The following is a 16,976-nucleotide window of genomic DNA, read 5'->3' on the forward strand; positions in this document are numbered from 1 at the left end:
CCATATACAACAACCTATCTGGACTCGATAAGAGAATCGATAAGGAATCGGTTCGATAAGAGGATTCGATAATGGGCTCGGACTCAATAATTTCTTATCAAACATCATCCCTACCATAGTAACTGGTAAATCATCCATAAGCGCAGATTCCAACCATTGAAATACTTTGTATAGTTGAAGACTTACGGTCATTTGAAAACATGACTGCACATCATAATGGCAGCTACACTTTCCATCTTAAAGATGCAAAAAAATTATTTGGGAATGTCCGGCGGGCCAGATTGAAAAGCTCAACGGGCCGCATGTGGCCCCCGGGCCTTAATTTGCCCAGGTCTGCCCTAGAGAAAAGAAAACTAATGAATAGGGAAAGCTGTAGCTGTTTTGATATTAAAGAATATCAGAAATCCCACTGTTATCATACTGCAGTCTGGCGTCTCACCTTGGCCTGCTCCCGCAGTTGCATGGCAGCGTTGTGCATCTGTTCATCCCCTGCCAGCTTGGCTGGCCAGGGTGGGAAGCCTTTCAACTGGCCCCACACCAGTTCTCCCATATTGAAGGTTCTGGACCGGTAGTGAAGCAGCTCTGAGGAAGGTGAGTCTGGCTGCCGCAGGTCTTCCTCGCTACTCAGGCTCTTGGTGTCCGAGGGGCTGGGCGCCATCCCGTTGAACTGGCCGTTGTAGTGGCTGTAGTCTTTGGCGCTGGCTAGAGGTCCTTCCAAGCTCGTGGACGAGCTGGGAGACTGGTCATCACCTGTAAGTTCCTGTCGAGGCGGTCCGAAAACTTCTCCGTAACCCCGGGTGTTGAAGAGCGAGGTTGTGCCATTAATTTGAACACAACGCTCCACTGTCTGCTCAAGACGCTCCTTGTAGTTGCTGTGTGTCCGGTTGCAGTTGTTAAAGCGGTAATTATCGTCGAGAAAGGTCTTGCCGTGACCCAAGGCCACATTGTGGTCAATGGAGCCATCAATAGGGCAGGGTGGGCCGGGCGGTAAGCTCGTGGGTCGCTCCATGCAGGGACTACTCCTCACCTGGGTGGAGCACTCCAAGAACTCCTCACTACCCCAGACGCTGTTGTTGCTGTGTGTGTCGAAGCTGCCACCATGATGAATTTCCCCCTCCCACTGCACTCTGGGAGTTCCACAGCCATGGGACCGGAAGTAGTCCTTGGCATCCGGGCCGTCTGGCGTTCTCTTCCCGAGATCCATATTCTTCTGGCCTCCAACTGGCCGCACGTGCCTTGTTCTGGCTTGTTGAGGTAAAATGTCCCCTTCCCCATGCAGAACTGCACTGACCACCTGGGGGAGATTGACAGGCTCCCCAATGGAGGCAGTGAAGGCACTCATGGCGCTGAGGGCAGGCACGGGGCTCGACTGTGTGGTCCCACTTACTGTGGTGGTGATGGTGACGTGCATCCCTTTACTGGCGGCATCCACTACAGCTTTATAGATGGCATCCACAGACTCCGGACCTCTGCCGGGTCCTCTGTCAGACCCGAGTGTTCCTGTTCGTAATCCTTCGCCCTGGCGTGGTTGCCCCTCGCTAAACTGAGGATGCGGCACCATCCCTTGCTGTAAACAACAGCAAAGTCACAAAATAACATTTGTTATGAACACTTCCACAGGTGGCGCAGATCTCAAATGCGATCCAATTATCCTACCTGGTAATTCTGGTAGTGGCAGACCATTGAGTCAACATTGGCGTGGCTGTTGTCTGCATAAAGTGGGGCTTCAGAAAAGTGCTGCTGGCCCTGGTAGGCTGGGTGGGAGGTCCCATGGGAGGCCCCACCCTGCTGCATGACCTGGTGAAGCTGCTTCTGGTACATCTGTCGTCCACCAGTATTGATGTGAGACTGCATGCTGCCGACACTGAGGCCAATAGAAGGGTTTCCTGCAGAGTAATAAGGACAAAGTATGTCAAGTCAAACGTAGCGAAGCAATCCCACTCTTAGTTTGAGGCAAAAGTTTCACTCAAATGTAATTTGGTTCACATTTGGATACACTTAGTGTGCAAAGACAATTTGAGCTTTCTGACTTTATTTTCAGTATTTTAGGAAAAGGTGCACTGCAAAAACTGAAATCTAAGATGAAATATCTCAAATAAGGGTGATGTTTGCTTATTTTCTGTCTGATAAGATCATTCTTCTCACTAAGCAGATTTTATGTTAGAGTGTTTTACTTGTTTTAAGTGTTTTGGTCCTAAATGATCTCAGTAAGATATTACAGCTTGTTGCTGAGATTTGATGACCTATATTGAGTAAAACATGCTTGAAACTAGAACACTCACAAGTATAAAACTACTTTTTTAAAGTAATAATTTCTCATTTCAAGCATGAAAAAAAAAAATCAGGATTTTGACACAATTGTGTCTCATAATTAAAACAGATGACAGCCAAATGGACTTTGATGTTTTATTTTCAATGAAACAATAGAAAATACGTACTCATATACCGTAATTTCCGGACTATAAGCCGCACCTGACTATAAGCCGCACCAGCTAAATTTAGGGGAAAATACAGATTGCTCCATATATAAGCCGCACCCGACTATAAGCCGCAGGGTTTTGATGTGTAATTAGCGTAGTATATAGGGGTTCCTGCTACCACGGAGGGGATTGTCGGGACAGAGATGACTGTTTGGGAACGCAAAGCGTCCCATTTATTAACAATAAATCTTTCAATCATTCAATCAAACTTTCACATCTTTGACATGGCGAACAGCATTCGTGCAGACTACAAATAATACAACGGTGCAAAGTAATACAAAGTGCTCGCCTGTACGTTATCAAAATAACCAGCCTACCGGTATATGAAAAGTCAGTCTTTAATCATTGTGTCATCGTCTTCCTCCTGCGTACTAAAACCACCGAAATCCTCTTCGTCGGTGTCGGAGAAGAACAGGCCGTAAATAAGCCGCACCCTTGTATAAGCCGCAGGGACCAGAACGAGGGGGAAAAGTAGCGGCTTATAGTCCGTAAATTACGGTAGTTTTTAGTGCAAGTTTGCTGGTTTCAAGAAATGTAATGCCGAGCACATATCATTATGTCAAGATAATGGCACTAGCGTTTACTTCATTTAAGAATATTTTTCAACATATTGAGAAAAAAGGTCTCTTTTTTTTTTGTATCAACAAAAGTGCACTTGTTATTAGTGAGAATATACTTATTTTAAGGTATTTTTGGGTTCATTGAGGTTAGCTAATTTTACTTGTTTTGGAAAGTCTGGACAAGCCAAATTTTCTTGCTCTATTGGCAGATAATTTTGCTTAGTTCAAATAAAATACCGCAAATTTTTTTTTTTTTTTTTCTTGTTTTTGAACACTGACTTTTTGCAGTGTAGTGTCCTTTCTGCTCCAACACATGCACCGTACAAGTTGTAAGAAGAGGGAAAAAACGCATGTATGAATGAACCCACCAGAGCAGCAGTGTAATGGAGACAAAGCCGGAGCAGACAAGCGTGTGTGTGCACGCATAAGTGTGTGAGTGTGTGTGTGGTGACCAGAGCAGCTGGTGTGATGCTGTGTAGCTGAAGGGCAGCTGTGTGTGTTCATTTTTTTTTTTTCCTCCTTTCTTTCTTGCTCCCCAACGCTCTGAGCCACGACACTGAGGGACCCCTCCCCCAACCTTTCCTCATCCTCCTCTACTGCTATGATATAGTGACGACTGTTGCCAGGGGATGTTGCCATGGGAACCGAGTGATGATTGGTGGTGCTGTCGGCTGCCAGAAAGCTTGTTGGGGGAGTGGGCTGTGTGGATTGAGGGGGTTTGTGTGGGTCAGGCGATGTGTTTTAGCCTGCTGGGGGATGTGGGCTGGTCAGTTAGGTAGCAGGGGTGTCTGAGGCTGGGGGTTTACAATTAACTTCTGGGTATTTGTTGGTGTCTGCAATTGCACCCTCTAGAAACAGATGGTAAAAGGCTATGGACCAAGAAGGCATGTCTAAAAAGCCCTCCAGGAGCAAGATTATATATGCTATTTGATAAAACACATTTATTCCCAAAATGTTTTAGTATTGGAGCACTTTTAAACACAACAGTGATAATTATTTATAGAGATTATTTTTTCTCAGCTGACTTTTTGATGACAGAGGGTTGCCATGGTGAAAAGAAAGAAGAGTGTTAAGTATTGACTGAATTTATGTAAAAAAATAAAGCCGCAATCTTCACCAGCGAATACTCCTGGGCTGATACTCTTACTTGTTTATTTCACTTTCAAAATTTAGGATCATAGGTTAAAATATAATTGGGAAAAATGTACACTATTAAGAAACATTTAATTTCTAAATGTCATTTCGTGTAATACATTTTGGTAGGAGTCTTCCGCATGCCTTTCACAAGCAACAGACTTTACACTATTTCCCCGATTTAAAAGGACCACCTGAATTCAGAAAAACAGAGAAAATAAGGCTTTTGGTGATAAGAACAGATGGCCTGCAGCAGACCTTGGAGATACCATCTTCATTATAAACCACACGAGGACAAGCAGATGCACAATGAATACAAAAACTTATCTAGTATTTCAACGGTCAGGGAGAAAAGACTGAGCTCTTTTAAGTTACTCCAAAATAAATGTACCCTCACTCATTAGACACAAACCGTAGCACGTGTGCGGGTGTGCGCACGCATACACAGGCACTCACCCACACCACAAACTGTAATAGAGAAGTAGTCACAGACACTCAGCCATTCAAAGAAACATACTGGCCTAAATGACAGGCTTGACTTCCACATCGGGGGCCACATTTAAAGAAAAAAATGTGTCTGGGGGCCGGTATAACTATTTTTAGGGACACTAATATAAAACTTCACAATAATGTCTGATTGAATGCTAAAAACGTTATGACAGACCGCCTTAAAAAACTTAATGAATTTTACATTTTTCTATGAACGATAAAACATTGAATATTGACAAAATATGAATGTCACACCCCATTTCGATCGACATATTTTACAATCAAGTGAAATGCAACAAATATGCAACAAACAGTGAAATATGAGCGTGAAGGGTACAAAATAAACCCACCTACAATCTGATACATCACTAAGCTTTAGAACTTTGTTGTGAAAAGCTCCTTCCGCGTCTGTGGAAACGCTTCCCGCCCACACTGCTTGGTGCCTCGTCTGAGCTGCTGTGACGTAGATTACCATAGTAACTAATTCGTTGACCATAGTAACTAATTAGATTACCATAGTAACTGGTATATCATCCATAAGCGCAGATTCCAACCATTGAAATACTTTGTATAGTTGAAGACTTACGGACATTAGAAAACATCACTGCACATCATAATGGCAGCTACACTTTCCATGTTAAAGATCTAAAAAAATTATTTGGGAATGTCCGGCAGGCCAGACTGAAAAGCTCAACGGACCGCATGTGGCCCCCGGGCCTTAATTTGCCCTGGTCTGATTTAGGGTCTATCGTGACAGGAACAATTTATGAAAAAAATCAGAACCATTCGGTTGACTTGACACGATTCGGAGCGTGTATGTTGTTCAGATCAGGTTTTTTCTTTCTGCTACTAATCATTAAAAATAAACCAATGAATCTGTAATACGCTATACTGTATATTCCATAAGAACAACATGTGGTATCTTCATATCGGTTAATATTGTCAGTACTAAAAATTGCAGGACAACAGGGAAGTAGCAAAATCTAGCTGAACCAGATAATTTTGAGGGAAAACGTTTTTTGTTTTTTTTACAATTTTGCAATACAGAAACTGAGTAAGGTAACACTTCACCTTTCAGATGATATACTGTACTGTATGTGCTACCATCTTCTGGCAAACATGTTACAAATAACATTGACTACATTTGTTTTAAAATGAGACTTTGAGCAACAGGCTTCAATAGCCCACAGAGCAAAGTTTGTGGTATAGAAATGCATTGGCTATTTTAAGAACATTTTGTTCTGTTGAAAACTCTTTAAAATGTAATATCTGAAATTATCGGTATCGGTTTCAAAAAGTAAAATTTATGACTAAAACGCCGCTGTGTACACGGACATAGGGAGAAGTACAGAGCGCCAAAAAACCTTAAAGGCGCTGCCTTTGCGTGTTGGCCCAGTCACATAATATCTACGGCTTTTGACACTCACAAGTGAATGCAAGCATACTTGGTCAACAGCCATACAGGTCACACTGAGGGTAACCGTCTAAACAACTTTAACACTGTTACAAATATGCGCCACACTGTGAACCCACACCAAACAAGAATGACAAACACATTTCGGGAGAACATCCGCACCATAACACAACATAAACACAACAGAACAAATACCCAGAACCCCTTGCAGAACTAACTCTTCCGGGACACTACAATATACACCCCCGCTACCCCTACCTCCCCCCACCTCAACCCCGCCCCCACCCCCCCAACCCCACCCTCCTCAACCTCCTCATGCTCTCTCAGGGAGAGCATGTCCCAAATACCAAGCTGCTGTTTTGAGGCATGTTAAAAAAAATAATGCACTTTATGACTTCAATAATAAATATGGCAGTGCCATGTTGGCATTTTTTTCCATACCCTTGAGTTGATTTATTTTGGAAAACCTTGTTACATTGTGTAATGCATCCAGCGGGGCATCACAACAAAATTAGGCATAATAATGTGTTAATTCCACGACTGTATATATCGGTATCGGTTGATATCGGAATCGGTAATTAAGAGTTGGACAATATCGGAATATCGGATATCGGCAAAAAAGCCATTATCGGACATCTCTAGTTTGTACAGATGGATGACAAACATTCAATATGGCTCGCTTTTATTTCATCAGCGTGGTGCTAGTTTTTTTTAGCCTGTCAATGGGGTCGCTCATTATGTTTTAGCATTAAGCTAGTGGCATGTAAGCCAACCTTTATCCTGTATAACTGCTTTGCTTTTTTTTTACAATTTATAACAAGCTGTATTGTCGATTTACCATGAGTCCTACATGCATGCGCATATTGTGTGTACTGTATATTAATCCACTTTCTTTTGTGTGCTTTGTTTTACAGTGCACGTGAACTATCAATAAACAACCTCAAGTTAGAAGATTTTTTTTGTCTATGAATTTTGAAGGACTGTTTACATATCTGTCAAACTAAGTTCCAACATTCAGGGAGGGCAGGAAAAAATATGTAAATAAATCAGGGGTGGACAAAGTTCAGCCTATGTTACGTTGTAGTAATAAAATAAGCAGCGACTGGAAAAATAGAGCAAAACGATACAATGCAACAAGAAAAAGATATGTTGATACCTATAGCTGATGTGTTATATGATGATGTCACAGGCCACTACACACAATTAAAGCAACTGCAGATGCCAAATTATAGATGACTGCAAAATATTTGGCTTTCAACAGTTTTTGCGACATTGCAAATTCCTGAAGGGACTGTAATACGCTGGCTTTGCTCATCTGAATAGAAAAATAGACACACACTTAAGTCCTTCTACTTCATTAAGGGATTCAAAGGTTCAAAAAGTTATGGCCACATTTGATTAAAATTTTAGGAAATATCAGAAATGAGATAAGAAACAAGTGATTATATTTTAGAGTTTGGAGTTTGGATTTAAGAGTTTTTTACAATTTGGAAGTAGGCCCTGGTAGAGGTCTGCGCTCTTCAAGTGCTTCTCTTGTTATCATTGTATTTAAGTTGAACAAATTAAGTATGCATTAAACAAGTTTTAGAAAGTTTGGACTGTTTAGTTAATCTCTATGAAACAGGTCCTAAGTATTTCGGTTGAAATGTTTACAATAAAAAAATATATACTATTATATCTAGTACAGGGGTGTCCAAAGTGCGGCCCGGGGGCCATTTGTGGCCCACACCTAATTGTTTACCGGCCCGCCACACATTCTGGAAATGCTATTGCACAAATTAAAAAAAACATTAAAACAAGTGGAATGAGGTGAAATCTAACTAGAAAAAGTTGCAATGTTGACACAAAGCTGCCATGCAGGCTGTTTTTTTCCCTTTTGTCTATCTTTATTTTTCTTTTTTGCCATTGATCAAAACAAAACAAAAAAATCAATGTTATAATGAATTATTGACCTATTCAAGGCTCCAATTATTTCTAATATTTCGCTTTAAAATGTTTTATGTGGAAAATATTGCATATACCGTAATTTCCGGACTATAAGCGGCACCAGACTATAAGCCGCACCAGCTAAATTTAGGGGAAAATACAGATTGCTCCATATATAAGCCGCACCCGACTATAAGCCGCAGGGTTTTGATGTGTAATTACCGTAGTATATAGGGGTTCCTGCTACCACGGAGGGGATTGTCGGGACAGAGATGACTGTCCCATTTATTAACAATAAATCTTTCAATCATTCAATCAAACTTTCACATCCTTGACATGGCGAACAGCATTCGTGCAGAGTACAAATAATACAACGGTGCAAAGTAATACAAAGTGCTCGCCTGTACGTTATCAAAATAACCAGCCTACCGGTATATGAAAAGTCAGTCTTTAATCATTGTGTCATCGTCTTCCTCCTGCGTACTAAAACCACCGAAATCCTCTTCGTCGGTGTCGGAGAAGAACAGGCCGTAAATAAGCCGCACCCTTGTATAAGCCTCAGGGACCAGAACGAGGGGGAAAAGTAGCGGCTTATAGTCCGGAAATTACGGTATGTTGTGTGGTTGCCATACAAAAACATCAACGCTTTCTTTGACAAAAAAACAAACAAAATAATAGTTCAAACGTAAAATCGACCGATATATCTGAAGTTGATCTCGTAACTTAAGTGTTGAAAGTTAAAAAAAACAACTAATAAAAATGTATCACTTTGAGCGTGGCACCTTTTGGATCCTAAATATATTTCATGGGATTTTATTTATCTTTTCACTGTGATTACTCAAAAATAATAATTAATTAAAATCAATGGTGTACTTCACATCAAACTTTGCTTTCTGAATGTTTTGGGCAGTGGGGGAAATACTGCATATTTCAGTTTTATTTTTAAAAAAACTACCGTATTTTTCGGACTATAAGTCACAGTTTTTTTCATAGTTTGGCTTTTACTCAGGAGCGACTTATGTGTGAAATTATTAACACATTAGCGTAAAATATCAAATAATATTATTTAGCTCATTCACGTAAGAGACTAGACGTATAAGATTTCATGGGATTTAGCGATTAGGAGTGACAGATTGTTTGGTAAACGTATAGCATGTTCTATATGTTATAGTTATTTGAATGACTCTTACCATAATATGTTACGTTAACATACCAGGCACGTTCTCAGTTGGTTATTTATGCCTCATATAACGTACACTTATTCAGCCTGTTGTTCACTATTCTTTATTTATTTTAAATTGCCTTTCAAATGTCTATTCTTGGTGTTGGGTTTTATCAAATAAATTTCCCCCAAAAATGCAACTTTTATTTCAGTGCAACTTATATATGTTTTTTTCCTTCTTTATTATGCATTTTCGGCAGGTGCGGCTTATACTACAGTGCGACTTATACTTAATACGGTAAGTTGTCTTTGACAGAAAAGGCATACAACCTTTTGGGGTTTTTTTAACTTTATATCAACCTGAAGTTGATATACTGTAGAGATTTACTGTAAGCGTTAAATAAATAAATACAAATAATAATTTGACTTGTTTTTAACATTTTAATGACTTAGACCCTTTATGGTCCCCGGGAGCCCTAAAGGTAAAAAACTAACAAAATCCATATATTTTGTTATGGTTTGAAAATGAAAAACATAAAAATGGCCCTCGCAAAAGTTTGGACACCCCTGATCTAGTACAAAAGACAGTTTTTTGGAAATGTTTCTTTCTTGTTAAACAAAAATCTAAATATAAAATGTTTTTGTTATTTATGATGATCAAATCAGAGGTTTCTAATGGTACACACACATCAGAAACGACTGTAAACACTTGCAAAATGTGTTGTAAAGAACAAAAATGTTCAAATACTAAAGCTTCAAAATGTTGCTTCTTACCTGTGTCAGAAATGTTCTTTGTATAGCTTCCATCTCCACTCGGCATCAGCACCATGTTAGCACGCCCTCCAACATGATGGAGATTATGCTGCGAGGGGTGAGGCCCAGTATGAGATAGTGGTGGGGGATTAGTGTTGGGGCGTCCATGTGGCATGCCATTGGGACCAACAAGTCCACTGCCTGTAACCACAGGCGCACAGCCTGTAGCCTGAATCTGGGCCATCATGTCAGGGAAATGGCCTAGCCGAGAGCCTAGGTGACCTCCAGGAGCATCCACGTTATGACAGTGCTGCATGACTTCTGCTGGGACTCGAAGCCTCTGCTGGCCAATAAAGTTCTGCTGGGGGCTGCAGGGGACCTTGGATGTGGACTCACTGTAATGGAGCTGCGTAGCTCCTAAAGGAGAAGGTCCTGAGCTGAGGCCAGGAGGGTGGTTGTTACCAGCCATGTTGTGGGAACTCTGGCTGCTCATGGACTGGAGGAGCTGGGCCATGGAGGTGTTTGGCGGAAGGTTTCCTAGACGGACAACCTTTCGCATCTGCTCTGCACTGGGAGCTGGCAAGTGAGATCCTGCCATGTTAGGTTTGTTCAGCATGTTATAAACCATGTTGTTGTTGTTGCTGCTATCATGGCCAACAGATGTACTACCCGATGACTGCTTTCTTTTGCGTATGGGGTCCCTCTGCTGGGCCATCAGCTTGTCTCTTAGTGCTGCTCGACCACTCTGACCCTCAGGGCAGCTCAATAGCATGGTGGAGTTTGGTGGGAGCATGGGATTTGAAGTGCTATGTCCATCCATGCCACAAGGGCCGCTGATTGAGCCAGGATGCACGCCACCCCCTCCGTTACCTCCACCACCTGTTTCTCCACCTAGCATACCAACAGCAGCAGCCACACTAGCAGTGCTGTGTTTGTTTTGATTTGCTAGCTGTGCTTTGGCTGCTGCTGACAAGAGACTGCTGGCTGGGAAGGAGGCAGCGTTCTGTTGGTTTAGAATCTGGTTTAGAGGCATTCCGAGGAGTCCTGGGTGGCCCTTCTGGGAAGCGCTAGGGGTGGGCAAAGAGGAAGAGGAAGATGAGTTCGGAGAGTATGTAGAGTTTTGCTGCTGGGTACCAACTGAGTTTCCCATTCCAGAAAGCAGCTGGGGGTCTCTGTATTGGTGGAGTGAGTCATTTTTGATAGTGGAGGGGCTGGATGGCATAGCTGGCCTGGGAGAACCCATTGCAGATCTGGGGGATCGAGGGGGAACCTTCATGTTGCCACTAGGAGCCTGATGCCCTGATGGCATTGCAAAGTTTCCATGTTCAGAAGAGGTGGAAGAGGAGCGTGAGCGATGGGGGGATGCTTCCACCCGACTAAGAGTGGACCCTGCCATGTGAACAGGGGATGTGACTGGGGATGGTGATATAGACAAAGTTGGACCGCTCTGCTGAGTCCTTTGTATGTGGCCACCATGGCCTACCGGCCCAGGCTTTACTGTGGGCAAAGGTAAGTTGCTTGGCAAGGGGACAATGGCAGGAGGGGGTATGTTTACATTCATCATGGATACCTGAGTGTGGATGTTAGGTTGGAAATTTGGGGTGTTGGTTGGGGGCTGGCTGACCGGCTTGCTAGGGATGGGGTCCAGTATACCTAACGGGTCTTTTTCAGATGTTAACTGTCTTTTTTGCAGGACACATGGTGGTGGCACAGACGGAGGTGGTGGTACAGGATGGACAGAAGGCTGTACTTTATGGAGGAACGCAGCATTAGGCATATCCATACCAGAGGGGAAGTTACCACGTGACATGTTCATATTCATGACAGGGCTTTTGGCAGTGACTGTGGGTGAGAGTGGTGTGCTAGTCCTTCCTGTCATGGCACAGGATGCTTGACTCGCAGGGGAGCCATGGAGCATCATGCTAGGTGGAGAAAGAGGAGTCCTGGAGTTTCCATAAATGGAAGCTGAGCTGGGACTGCCAGCTCCAGAAAATCCACAAGGATTAGATCTTGGATAGCCCTCTGGGCTGGACAATGTTTCTGTACAGGGCGAATGTGAGCCATCTCCACATAGCTTAGTGCTAGATACAGGTGGGCTCAACATGACTCCATAACCAGCTCTGTAAGGGGATTTTGGGCCTGGCTCACAGCTGGGCAGCCTCTGTGGCCTGGGGTACCCAGAGCAGAGCTCCAACTGCTGGCCTCCACCTATGTCCTTGGGTGGATACAGCTGATGTTGGGGACCAGCTGCCATCATCATCTTGTACGCATTCTTGCAGTCTGGACCGGCAACATTGACCAGGCCATCGTGGGGTTTAGTCCTTATTGCTCGATGAGATGTGGGATGAGACGTGACCACAGATGACGTACCTAAAGACCAAACAAAACAGAGTCATTTTAATTTGATGGCGACATCTTAACACATTTGAAACAATCAAGTAGACTATCTAAAGGACAAAGTAGTGCTAATAGATTTTACTACTACCAAGCCTGTTTCAATTACCAAAGGTAAAATAAACAGAAATGCACAGAAAACAACTGCCAGGGTTTCCCCTTAATGTATTTGATTGTGGCGGTGTGCCGCGGCAACATATTAGCCGCCATACCTTAAAAATGTGGGTTTTTTACATGAAAACAAAATAAAGTAATATAATGAATTGTAGCGTCCAGAAGAAGACACACTAAGTCTGACGCTCTTTTTAGCTTTCATTGCCAATCTTATGCTAACCCATCCATCCATTTTCTATCGCTTGTCCCTATCGGGTTGCGGGGGGTGCTGGAGCCTATCTCAGCTGCATTCGGGCGGTAGGCGGGGTACACCCGGGACAAGTCGTCACCTCATCACATGCTAACAACGGGCATCAATTCCAACAAGTATTTACTCCGTGCATACACGTCTCCATGTTTTACTCCCAGACACACAACTACACTTCCTAATTCTCCGCCGACACAGTGTGTACACACACAATGGGAAAAATGGACATCATAACACAGTGACATACACAATAATACCAGCAGGTAGTTACAGTTTGAATGGATATAAACATAGTTTATTATTTGCACACTATTGACCAGTGATGCACCAAAAATTGGGCCGCCGAAAAAAGACGTACTTTGAACACCGAAACAGCGCTGCCGAAACCTAATGTTGTGATGACATAAAGAATATGCCCGGGATCGTCTGGATGAGAAGCAGCATGTCCGCGATTGGACGTACTTTATTGTATCGGAGTAGGGATGTAATGGTAATCGGCATAATGACAAACTGCGGTAAAATTCACGACGGTTACTAACACCGTCTAAATTTGTTATTACCGAAAAACTGTCATTTATTAATGCATTTTAGGCAACACTGCTTACTTCCTGAAAACGAAGTCACAGCAGCGCTGGAACAAGCGCACTAGCGTCGTTTGGCTTGAAAGTCATGGCGGACAAACTACACAGTCTTTACTCCAGAGATTTCCCCTCGGAGTAAACAGAGCCAAGCGCTTGGTTTAACGTCATTTTCCCTCGCTTCCCGCCGTGCGTTTTTTTTTGTTGCAAGTGATAAGCTAATTTAGTGGAAAAAAAAGAAATGTAAAACTGCATCAATATACATAAAGATACATCAATAATAAAAATGTTAATCGAATTGTAGCTCCTGAATCGTAATCGTAAACAAATAGTGAGGTGCCAAAATATTCCCACCTCTAGTATTGTTAGTCCAGAATCTTAACGGTCCTCATGGACCGACCTAACTAGGAACCGGTACCATAAAATACTATTACTCGGTATACATCCCTAGTCTACAAAACCAGAAATACTGTATATGCTAGATATGTTGCCATTTGTTTTTGATAAAGTAAGAGCAACTAAAAGGGTTGGAGGAATCTCTAGAAAAAGGAATCTCAAGAACATTGTACAATAATCTGCAACAACAACAACAAAAATAGAGCAAACCGATACTATGTAGGAATAAACATATGTTAATACTATAATTAATAACATATGTTTTAAATTTATGTGTACATTTTTCTTGCCATTTTAAAGAAAATATATGCATCATAGCAAATAATGTGATAATGTCATTTTGGCCAAGCCCTTAACCATAACCCCCACCGTATTTTACCAATCTAGGGGGGAACCCTGACTGTGCTGGAATTTTTCTGAACAAACAAAAAAAAGATGACTAATCTGTGCTGTGAATCTTCTCTCAGCAGAAACATTCTTTAGGCCCATCAAAAACATACCTCCACCAGGACTTGTGAGCGTGAGAGGCGGGTGACTCTCCATGCTCTTGTGCAATGTAGCCACAGCCAGAAGTTTCCTCTTGTGAATGCAGAGTTTGGTGACATCCTCGTCTGCTTTTACGTCCTCTGTTGTCCTCTGTTTGACCACTGCCCCCGGTCAAAGTTGAACACCTAAGGAAGAAGACAGAAGAATTGTAATTAAACAGAAATATTTTGTACAATACAATTATTCCATTTATCAATTTATTTTATTTAACTTATTCTGATCCCGTTCCTAGTGGCAGTATTAGGGCTGCACGATTACTTGACATCAAATTGACATTGAGATTTTAATTGGTGTGATTATGTAATCGGAAGAGGCTGAGGCCCCCACCTCCTCTCCGCTGTCACCGGCATTTGAGTGACAGACATGTTGACCAATCAGAATTGTTGAGCCTTGCAATTCTTTGATCTCCGTGTGGTTTTCTAGCCGCACGGTGGCAGAGAGAAAGAGATTACAGGGCGTCATAAACGCGGCCCAGAGGATCACTGCATCTCTAGAGGACCTGTATAAGAGACACTGCAACAGGAGAGCAAACAGCATCCTCAGGGGACTCATCCCACCCAGGTCACCACTGGCTTGAACTCTTGCCCTCAGGAGGCGCTGTAAGACCATCAAAGCAAGGACAAATAGACTGAAAAACAGTTTCTATCCTAGAGCTGTTATTGCCCTAAACTCTGCACTTACCTGAACGCTCACCACTTTATTATTTGCTTACCTCTGATAAGAGATCTGCTGTGCAATATGCATACTTGCCAACCCTCCCGTTTTTAGCGGAGAATCACGGTATTCAGCGCCTCTCCCGACAACCTCCCGCCAGAGATTTTCTCCCGACAAACTCCCGGTATTCAGCCGGAGCTGGAGGCCACGCCCCCTCCAGCTCAATGCGGACCTGAGTGGGGACAGCCGTTCTCACGTCCGCTTTCCCACAATATAAACAGCTTGCCTGCCCAATGACGTCATAACATCTACGGCTTTTAGAGAGTAGAGTGCACAACAAGGAGAGAGAGTTCTTGGTTTCTTATGTGGGTTTATTGTTAGGCAGTTTCATTAACGTCCTCCCAGCGCGGTAACACCACACAACAACAGCAGTCACGTTTAGTCTACCGTAAAGCAGTTCGTCTGCCGTGAACAGCAATGTTGTGACACTCTTAAACAGGACAATACTGCCATCTACTGGATAGCCTGCAGAACACTGAAATTCAAGTATTTCTTTTATTATATATGTATAATAAAATTAAAATAAAAAAATAAAAAATATGTATAGCTAGAATTCACTGAAAGTCAAGTATTTCATACATATATATATATATATATATATTATATATATATATATATATGAAATACTTGATTTGGTGAATTCTAGCTGTAAAAATACTCTCCTCTTAACCACGCCCTTAGCCACGCCTCCCGCCCCAAACACGCCCCCCCCACCCCCCGATATCGGAGGTCTCAAGGTTGGCAAGTATGGCAATATGTTTTTAACATCTTATGTTTTTAAATTGTTTTATTATTGTTGTTGTCTTAAGACTATTTTATGTAGGTTTGTTTTAAAAGCACTGAGCTGGATTGCTGTCCAATTTCGTTGTTTCCATACAACGACAATAAAGGTATTCTGATTCTTTGTCTCTTGCGTCAATCAGGAAGAAAGACGTCTCACTCTGTGCATCGCTCTCAGCACCTGAACGTGTTTATATAACAATGCAGAGCACAGTACTGAACACAGTGAGCCCTCTTTTCAGTCAACCACAGTCTTAAGCTGTGTCCCAATTCAGGGTCTGCATCCTTCCAAGGGCGAATCTGAAGGCCGCTTACGTCACAACTCTGCGCGAAGGCTGTCCCGATTCATTCAAATTGGAAGGCTCCTCCAAATGCAGCCGACGAATGCGCCCTCCTTTTCCCTGTATTCGGAGGATGCACTGCGACTATCCTTCATGGCCTCCCATATCCAAAGAATCTTTGCGCGCCTTTGTTCAATCCGGATCTTTTTGACGATGGCAGCAAATACAAGCAGTGGCAGCGAATACACTTTCAAATGTAAGTATCCATGTCAGAATTACAATGCATCTAAAAATCTATTATTTCCCCCACTGCTAAAAAAAAAAGAAAAATACCTTTTTGTTGTTGTTTCTGAAATCGACGCTTAAGAGGTGCAGCAAAGAGTGGTCGAAACTGCCCAAAGATAGGAGTGCCAAGCTTGTGCCCTCATATTCAAAAAGACTTGAGGCTGTAATTGCTGCCAAACTTATTGATTAGCACGTAAATCATCAGTTTGTATTTCAATACCAAACTTATTGATCCGCATGTAAATGATAACAGAGAAAAAGAAAAATTAATGCTGGAGCCTACCCCAGCAGATTGCTTCCTGTACATGGTCTACATTTGTGTGCCGCCATCTTGACTGTTTGGCAGCTGGACCTGGTTGGTCAGTGGAGGGAGGAGGAGTCTGATTGGTTGGCCGCCACAATGGCGGGCTGCTGAGCGCCGCTTGCACTCGTATTGACCAAAGGCTGTGCATACTTTCTTATTTTTTTATTTTTAATAAATGTCAAAAAGCTTTTTCACATTGTCATTGTGAGGTATCGTATATAAAATGTTGAGGATTCCATTATGTTATAAGGCTCTAACATAACAATATGTGGAAAAAGTTAAGCGCTGTGAATACTTTCGGGATGCACTGTAAGCTTCAGAGGGCACCGAGACTGGGACCCAGCCCCACTGCACACTGGCGGCATAAAAGCCAACCTACATCCCGATAGTTTTACAATGACTTCATGGACTGTTTACAT

At 42.5% G+C, this 16,976-nt stretch overlaps 1 protein-coding gene across 1 annotated transcript in view; it reads right to left on the minus strand.

Moving 5' to 3' along the window:
* LOC133648035 (methyl-CpG-binding domain protein 5-like) overlaps window positions 1-16,976 on the minus strand; it is a 69,860-nt gene that overhangs the window by 13,517 nt on the left and 39,367 nt on the right. The window contains 5 exon segments of the mRNA XM_062043811.1: window positions 440-1,567; window positions 1,657-1,886; window positions 9,940-12,288; window positions 14,148-14,306; window positions 14,309-14,318. Of these exon segments, the coding sequence (XP_061899795.1) occupies window positions 440-1,567; window positions 1,657-1,886; window positions 9,940-12,288; window positions 14,148-14,306; window positions 14,309-14,318 (3,876 nt within the window).

The sequence above is a fragment of the Entelurus aequoreus genome, linkage group LG01 (genome assembly GCF_033978785.1).
Source record: "Entelurus aequoreus isolate RoL-2023_Sb linkage group LG01, RoL_Eaeq_v1.1, whole genome shotgun sequence".
Taxonomy (NCBI): domain Eukaryota; kingdom Metazoa; phylum Chordata; class Actinopteri; order Syngnathiformes; family Syngnathidae; genus Entelurus; species Entelurus aequoreus.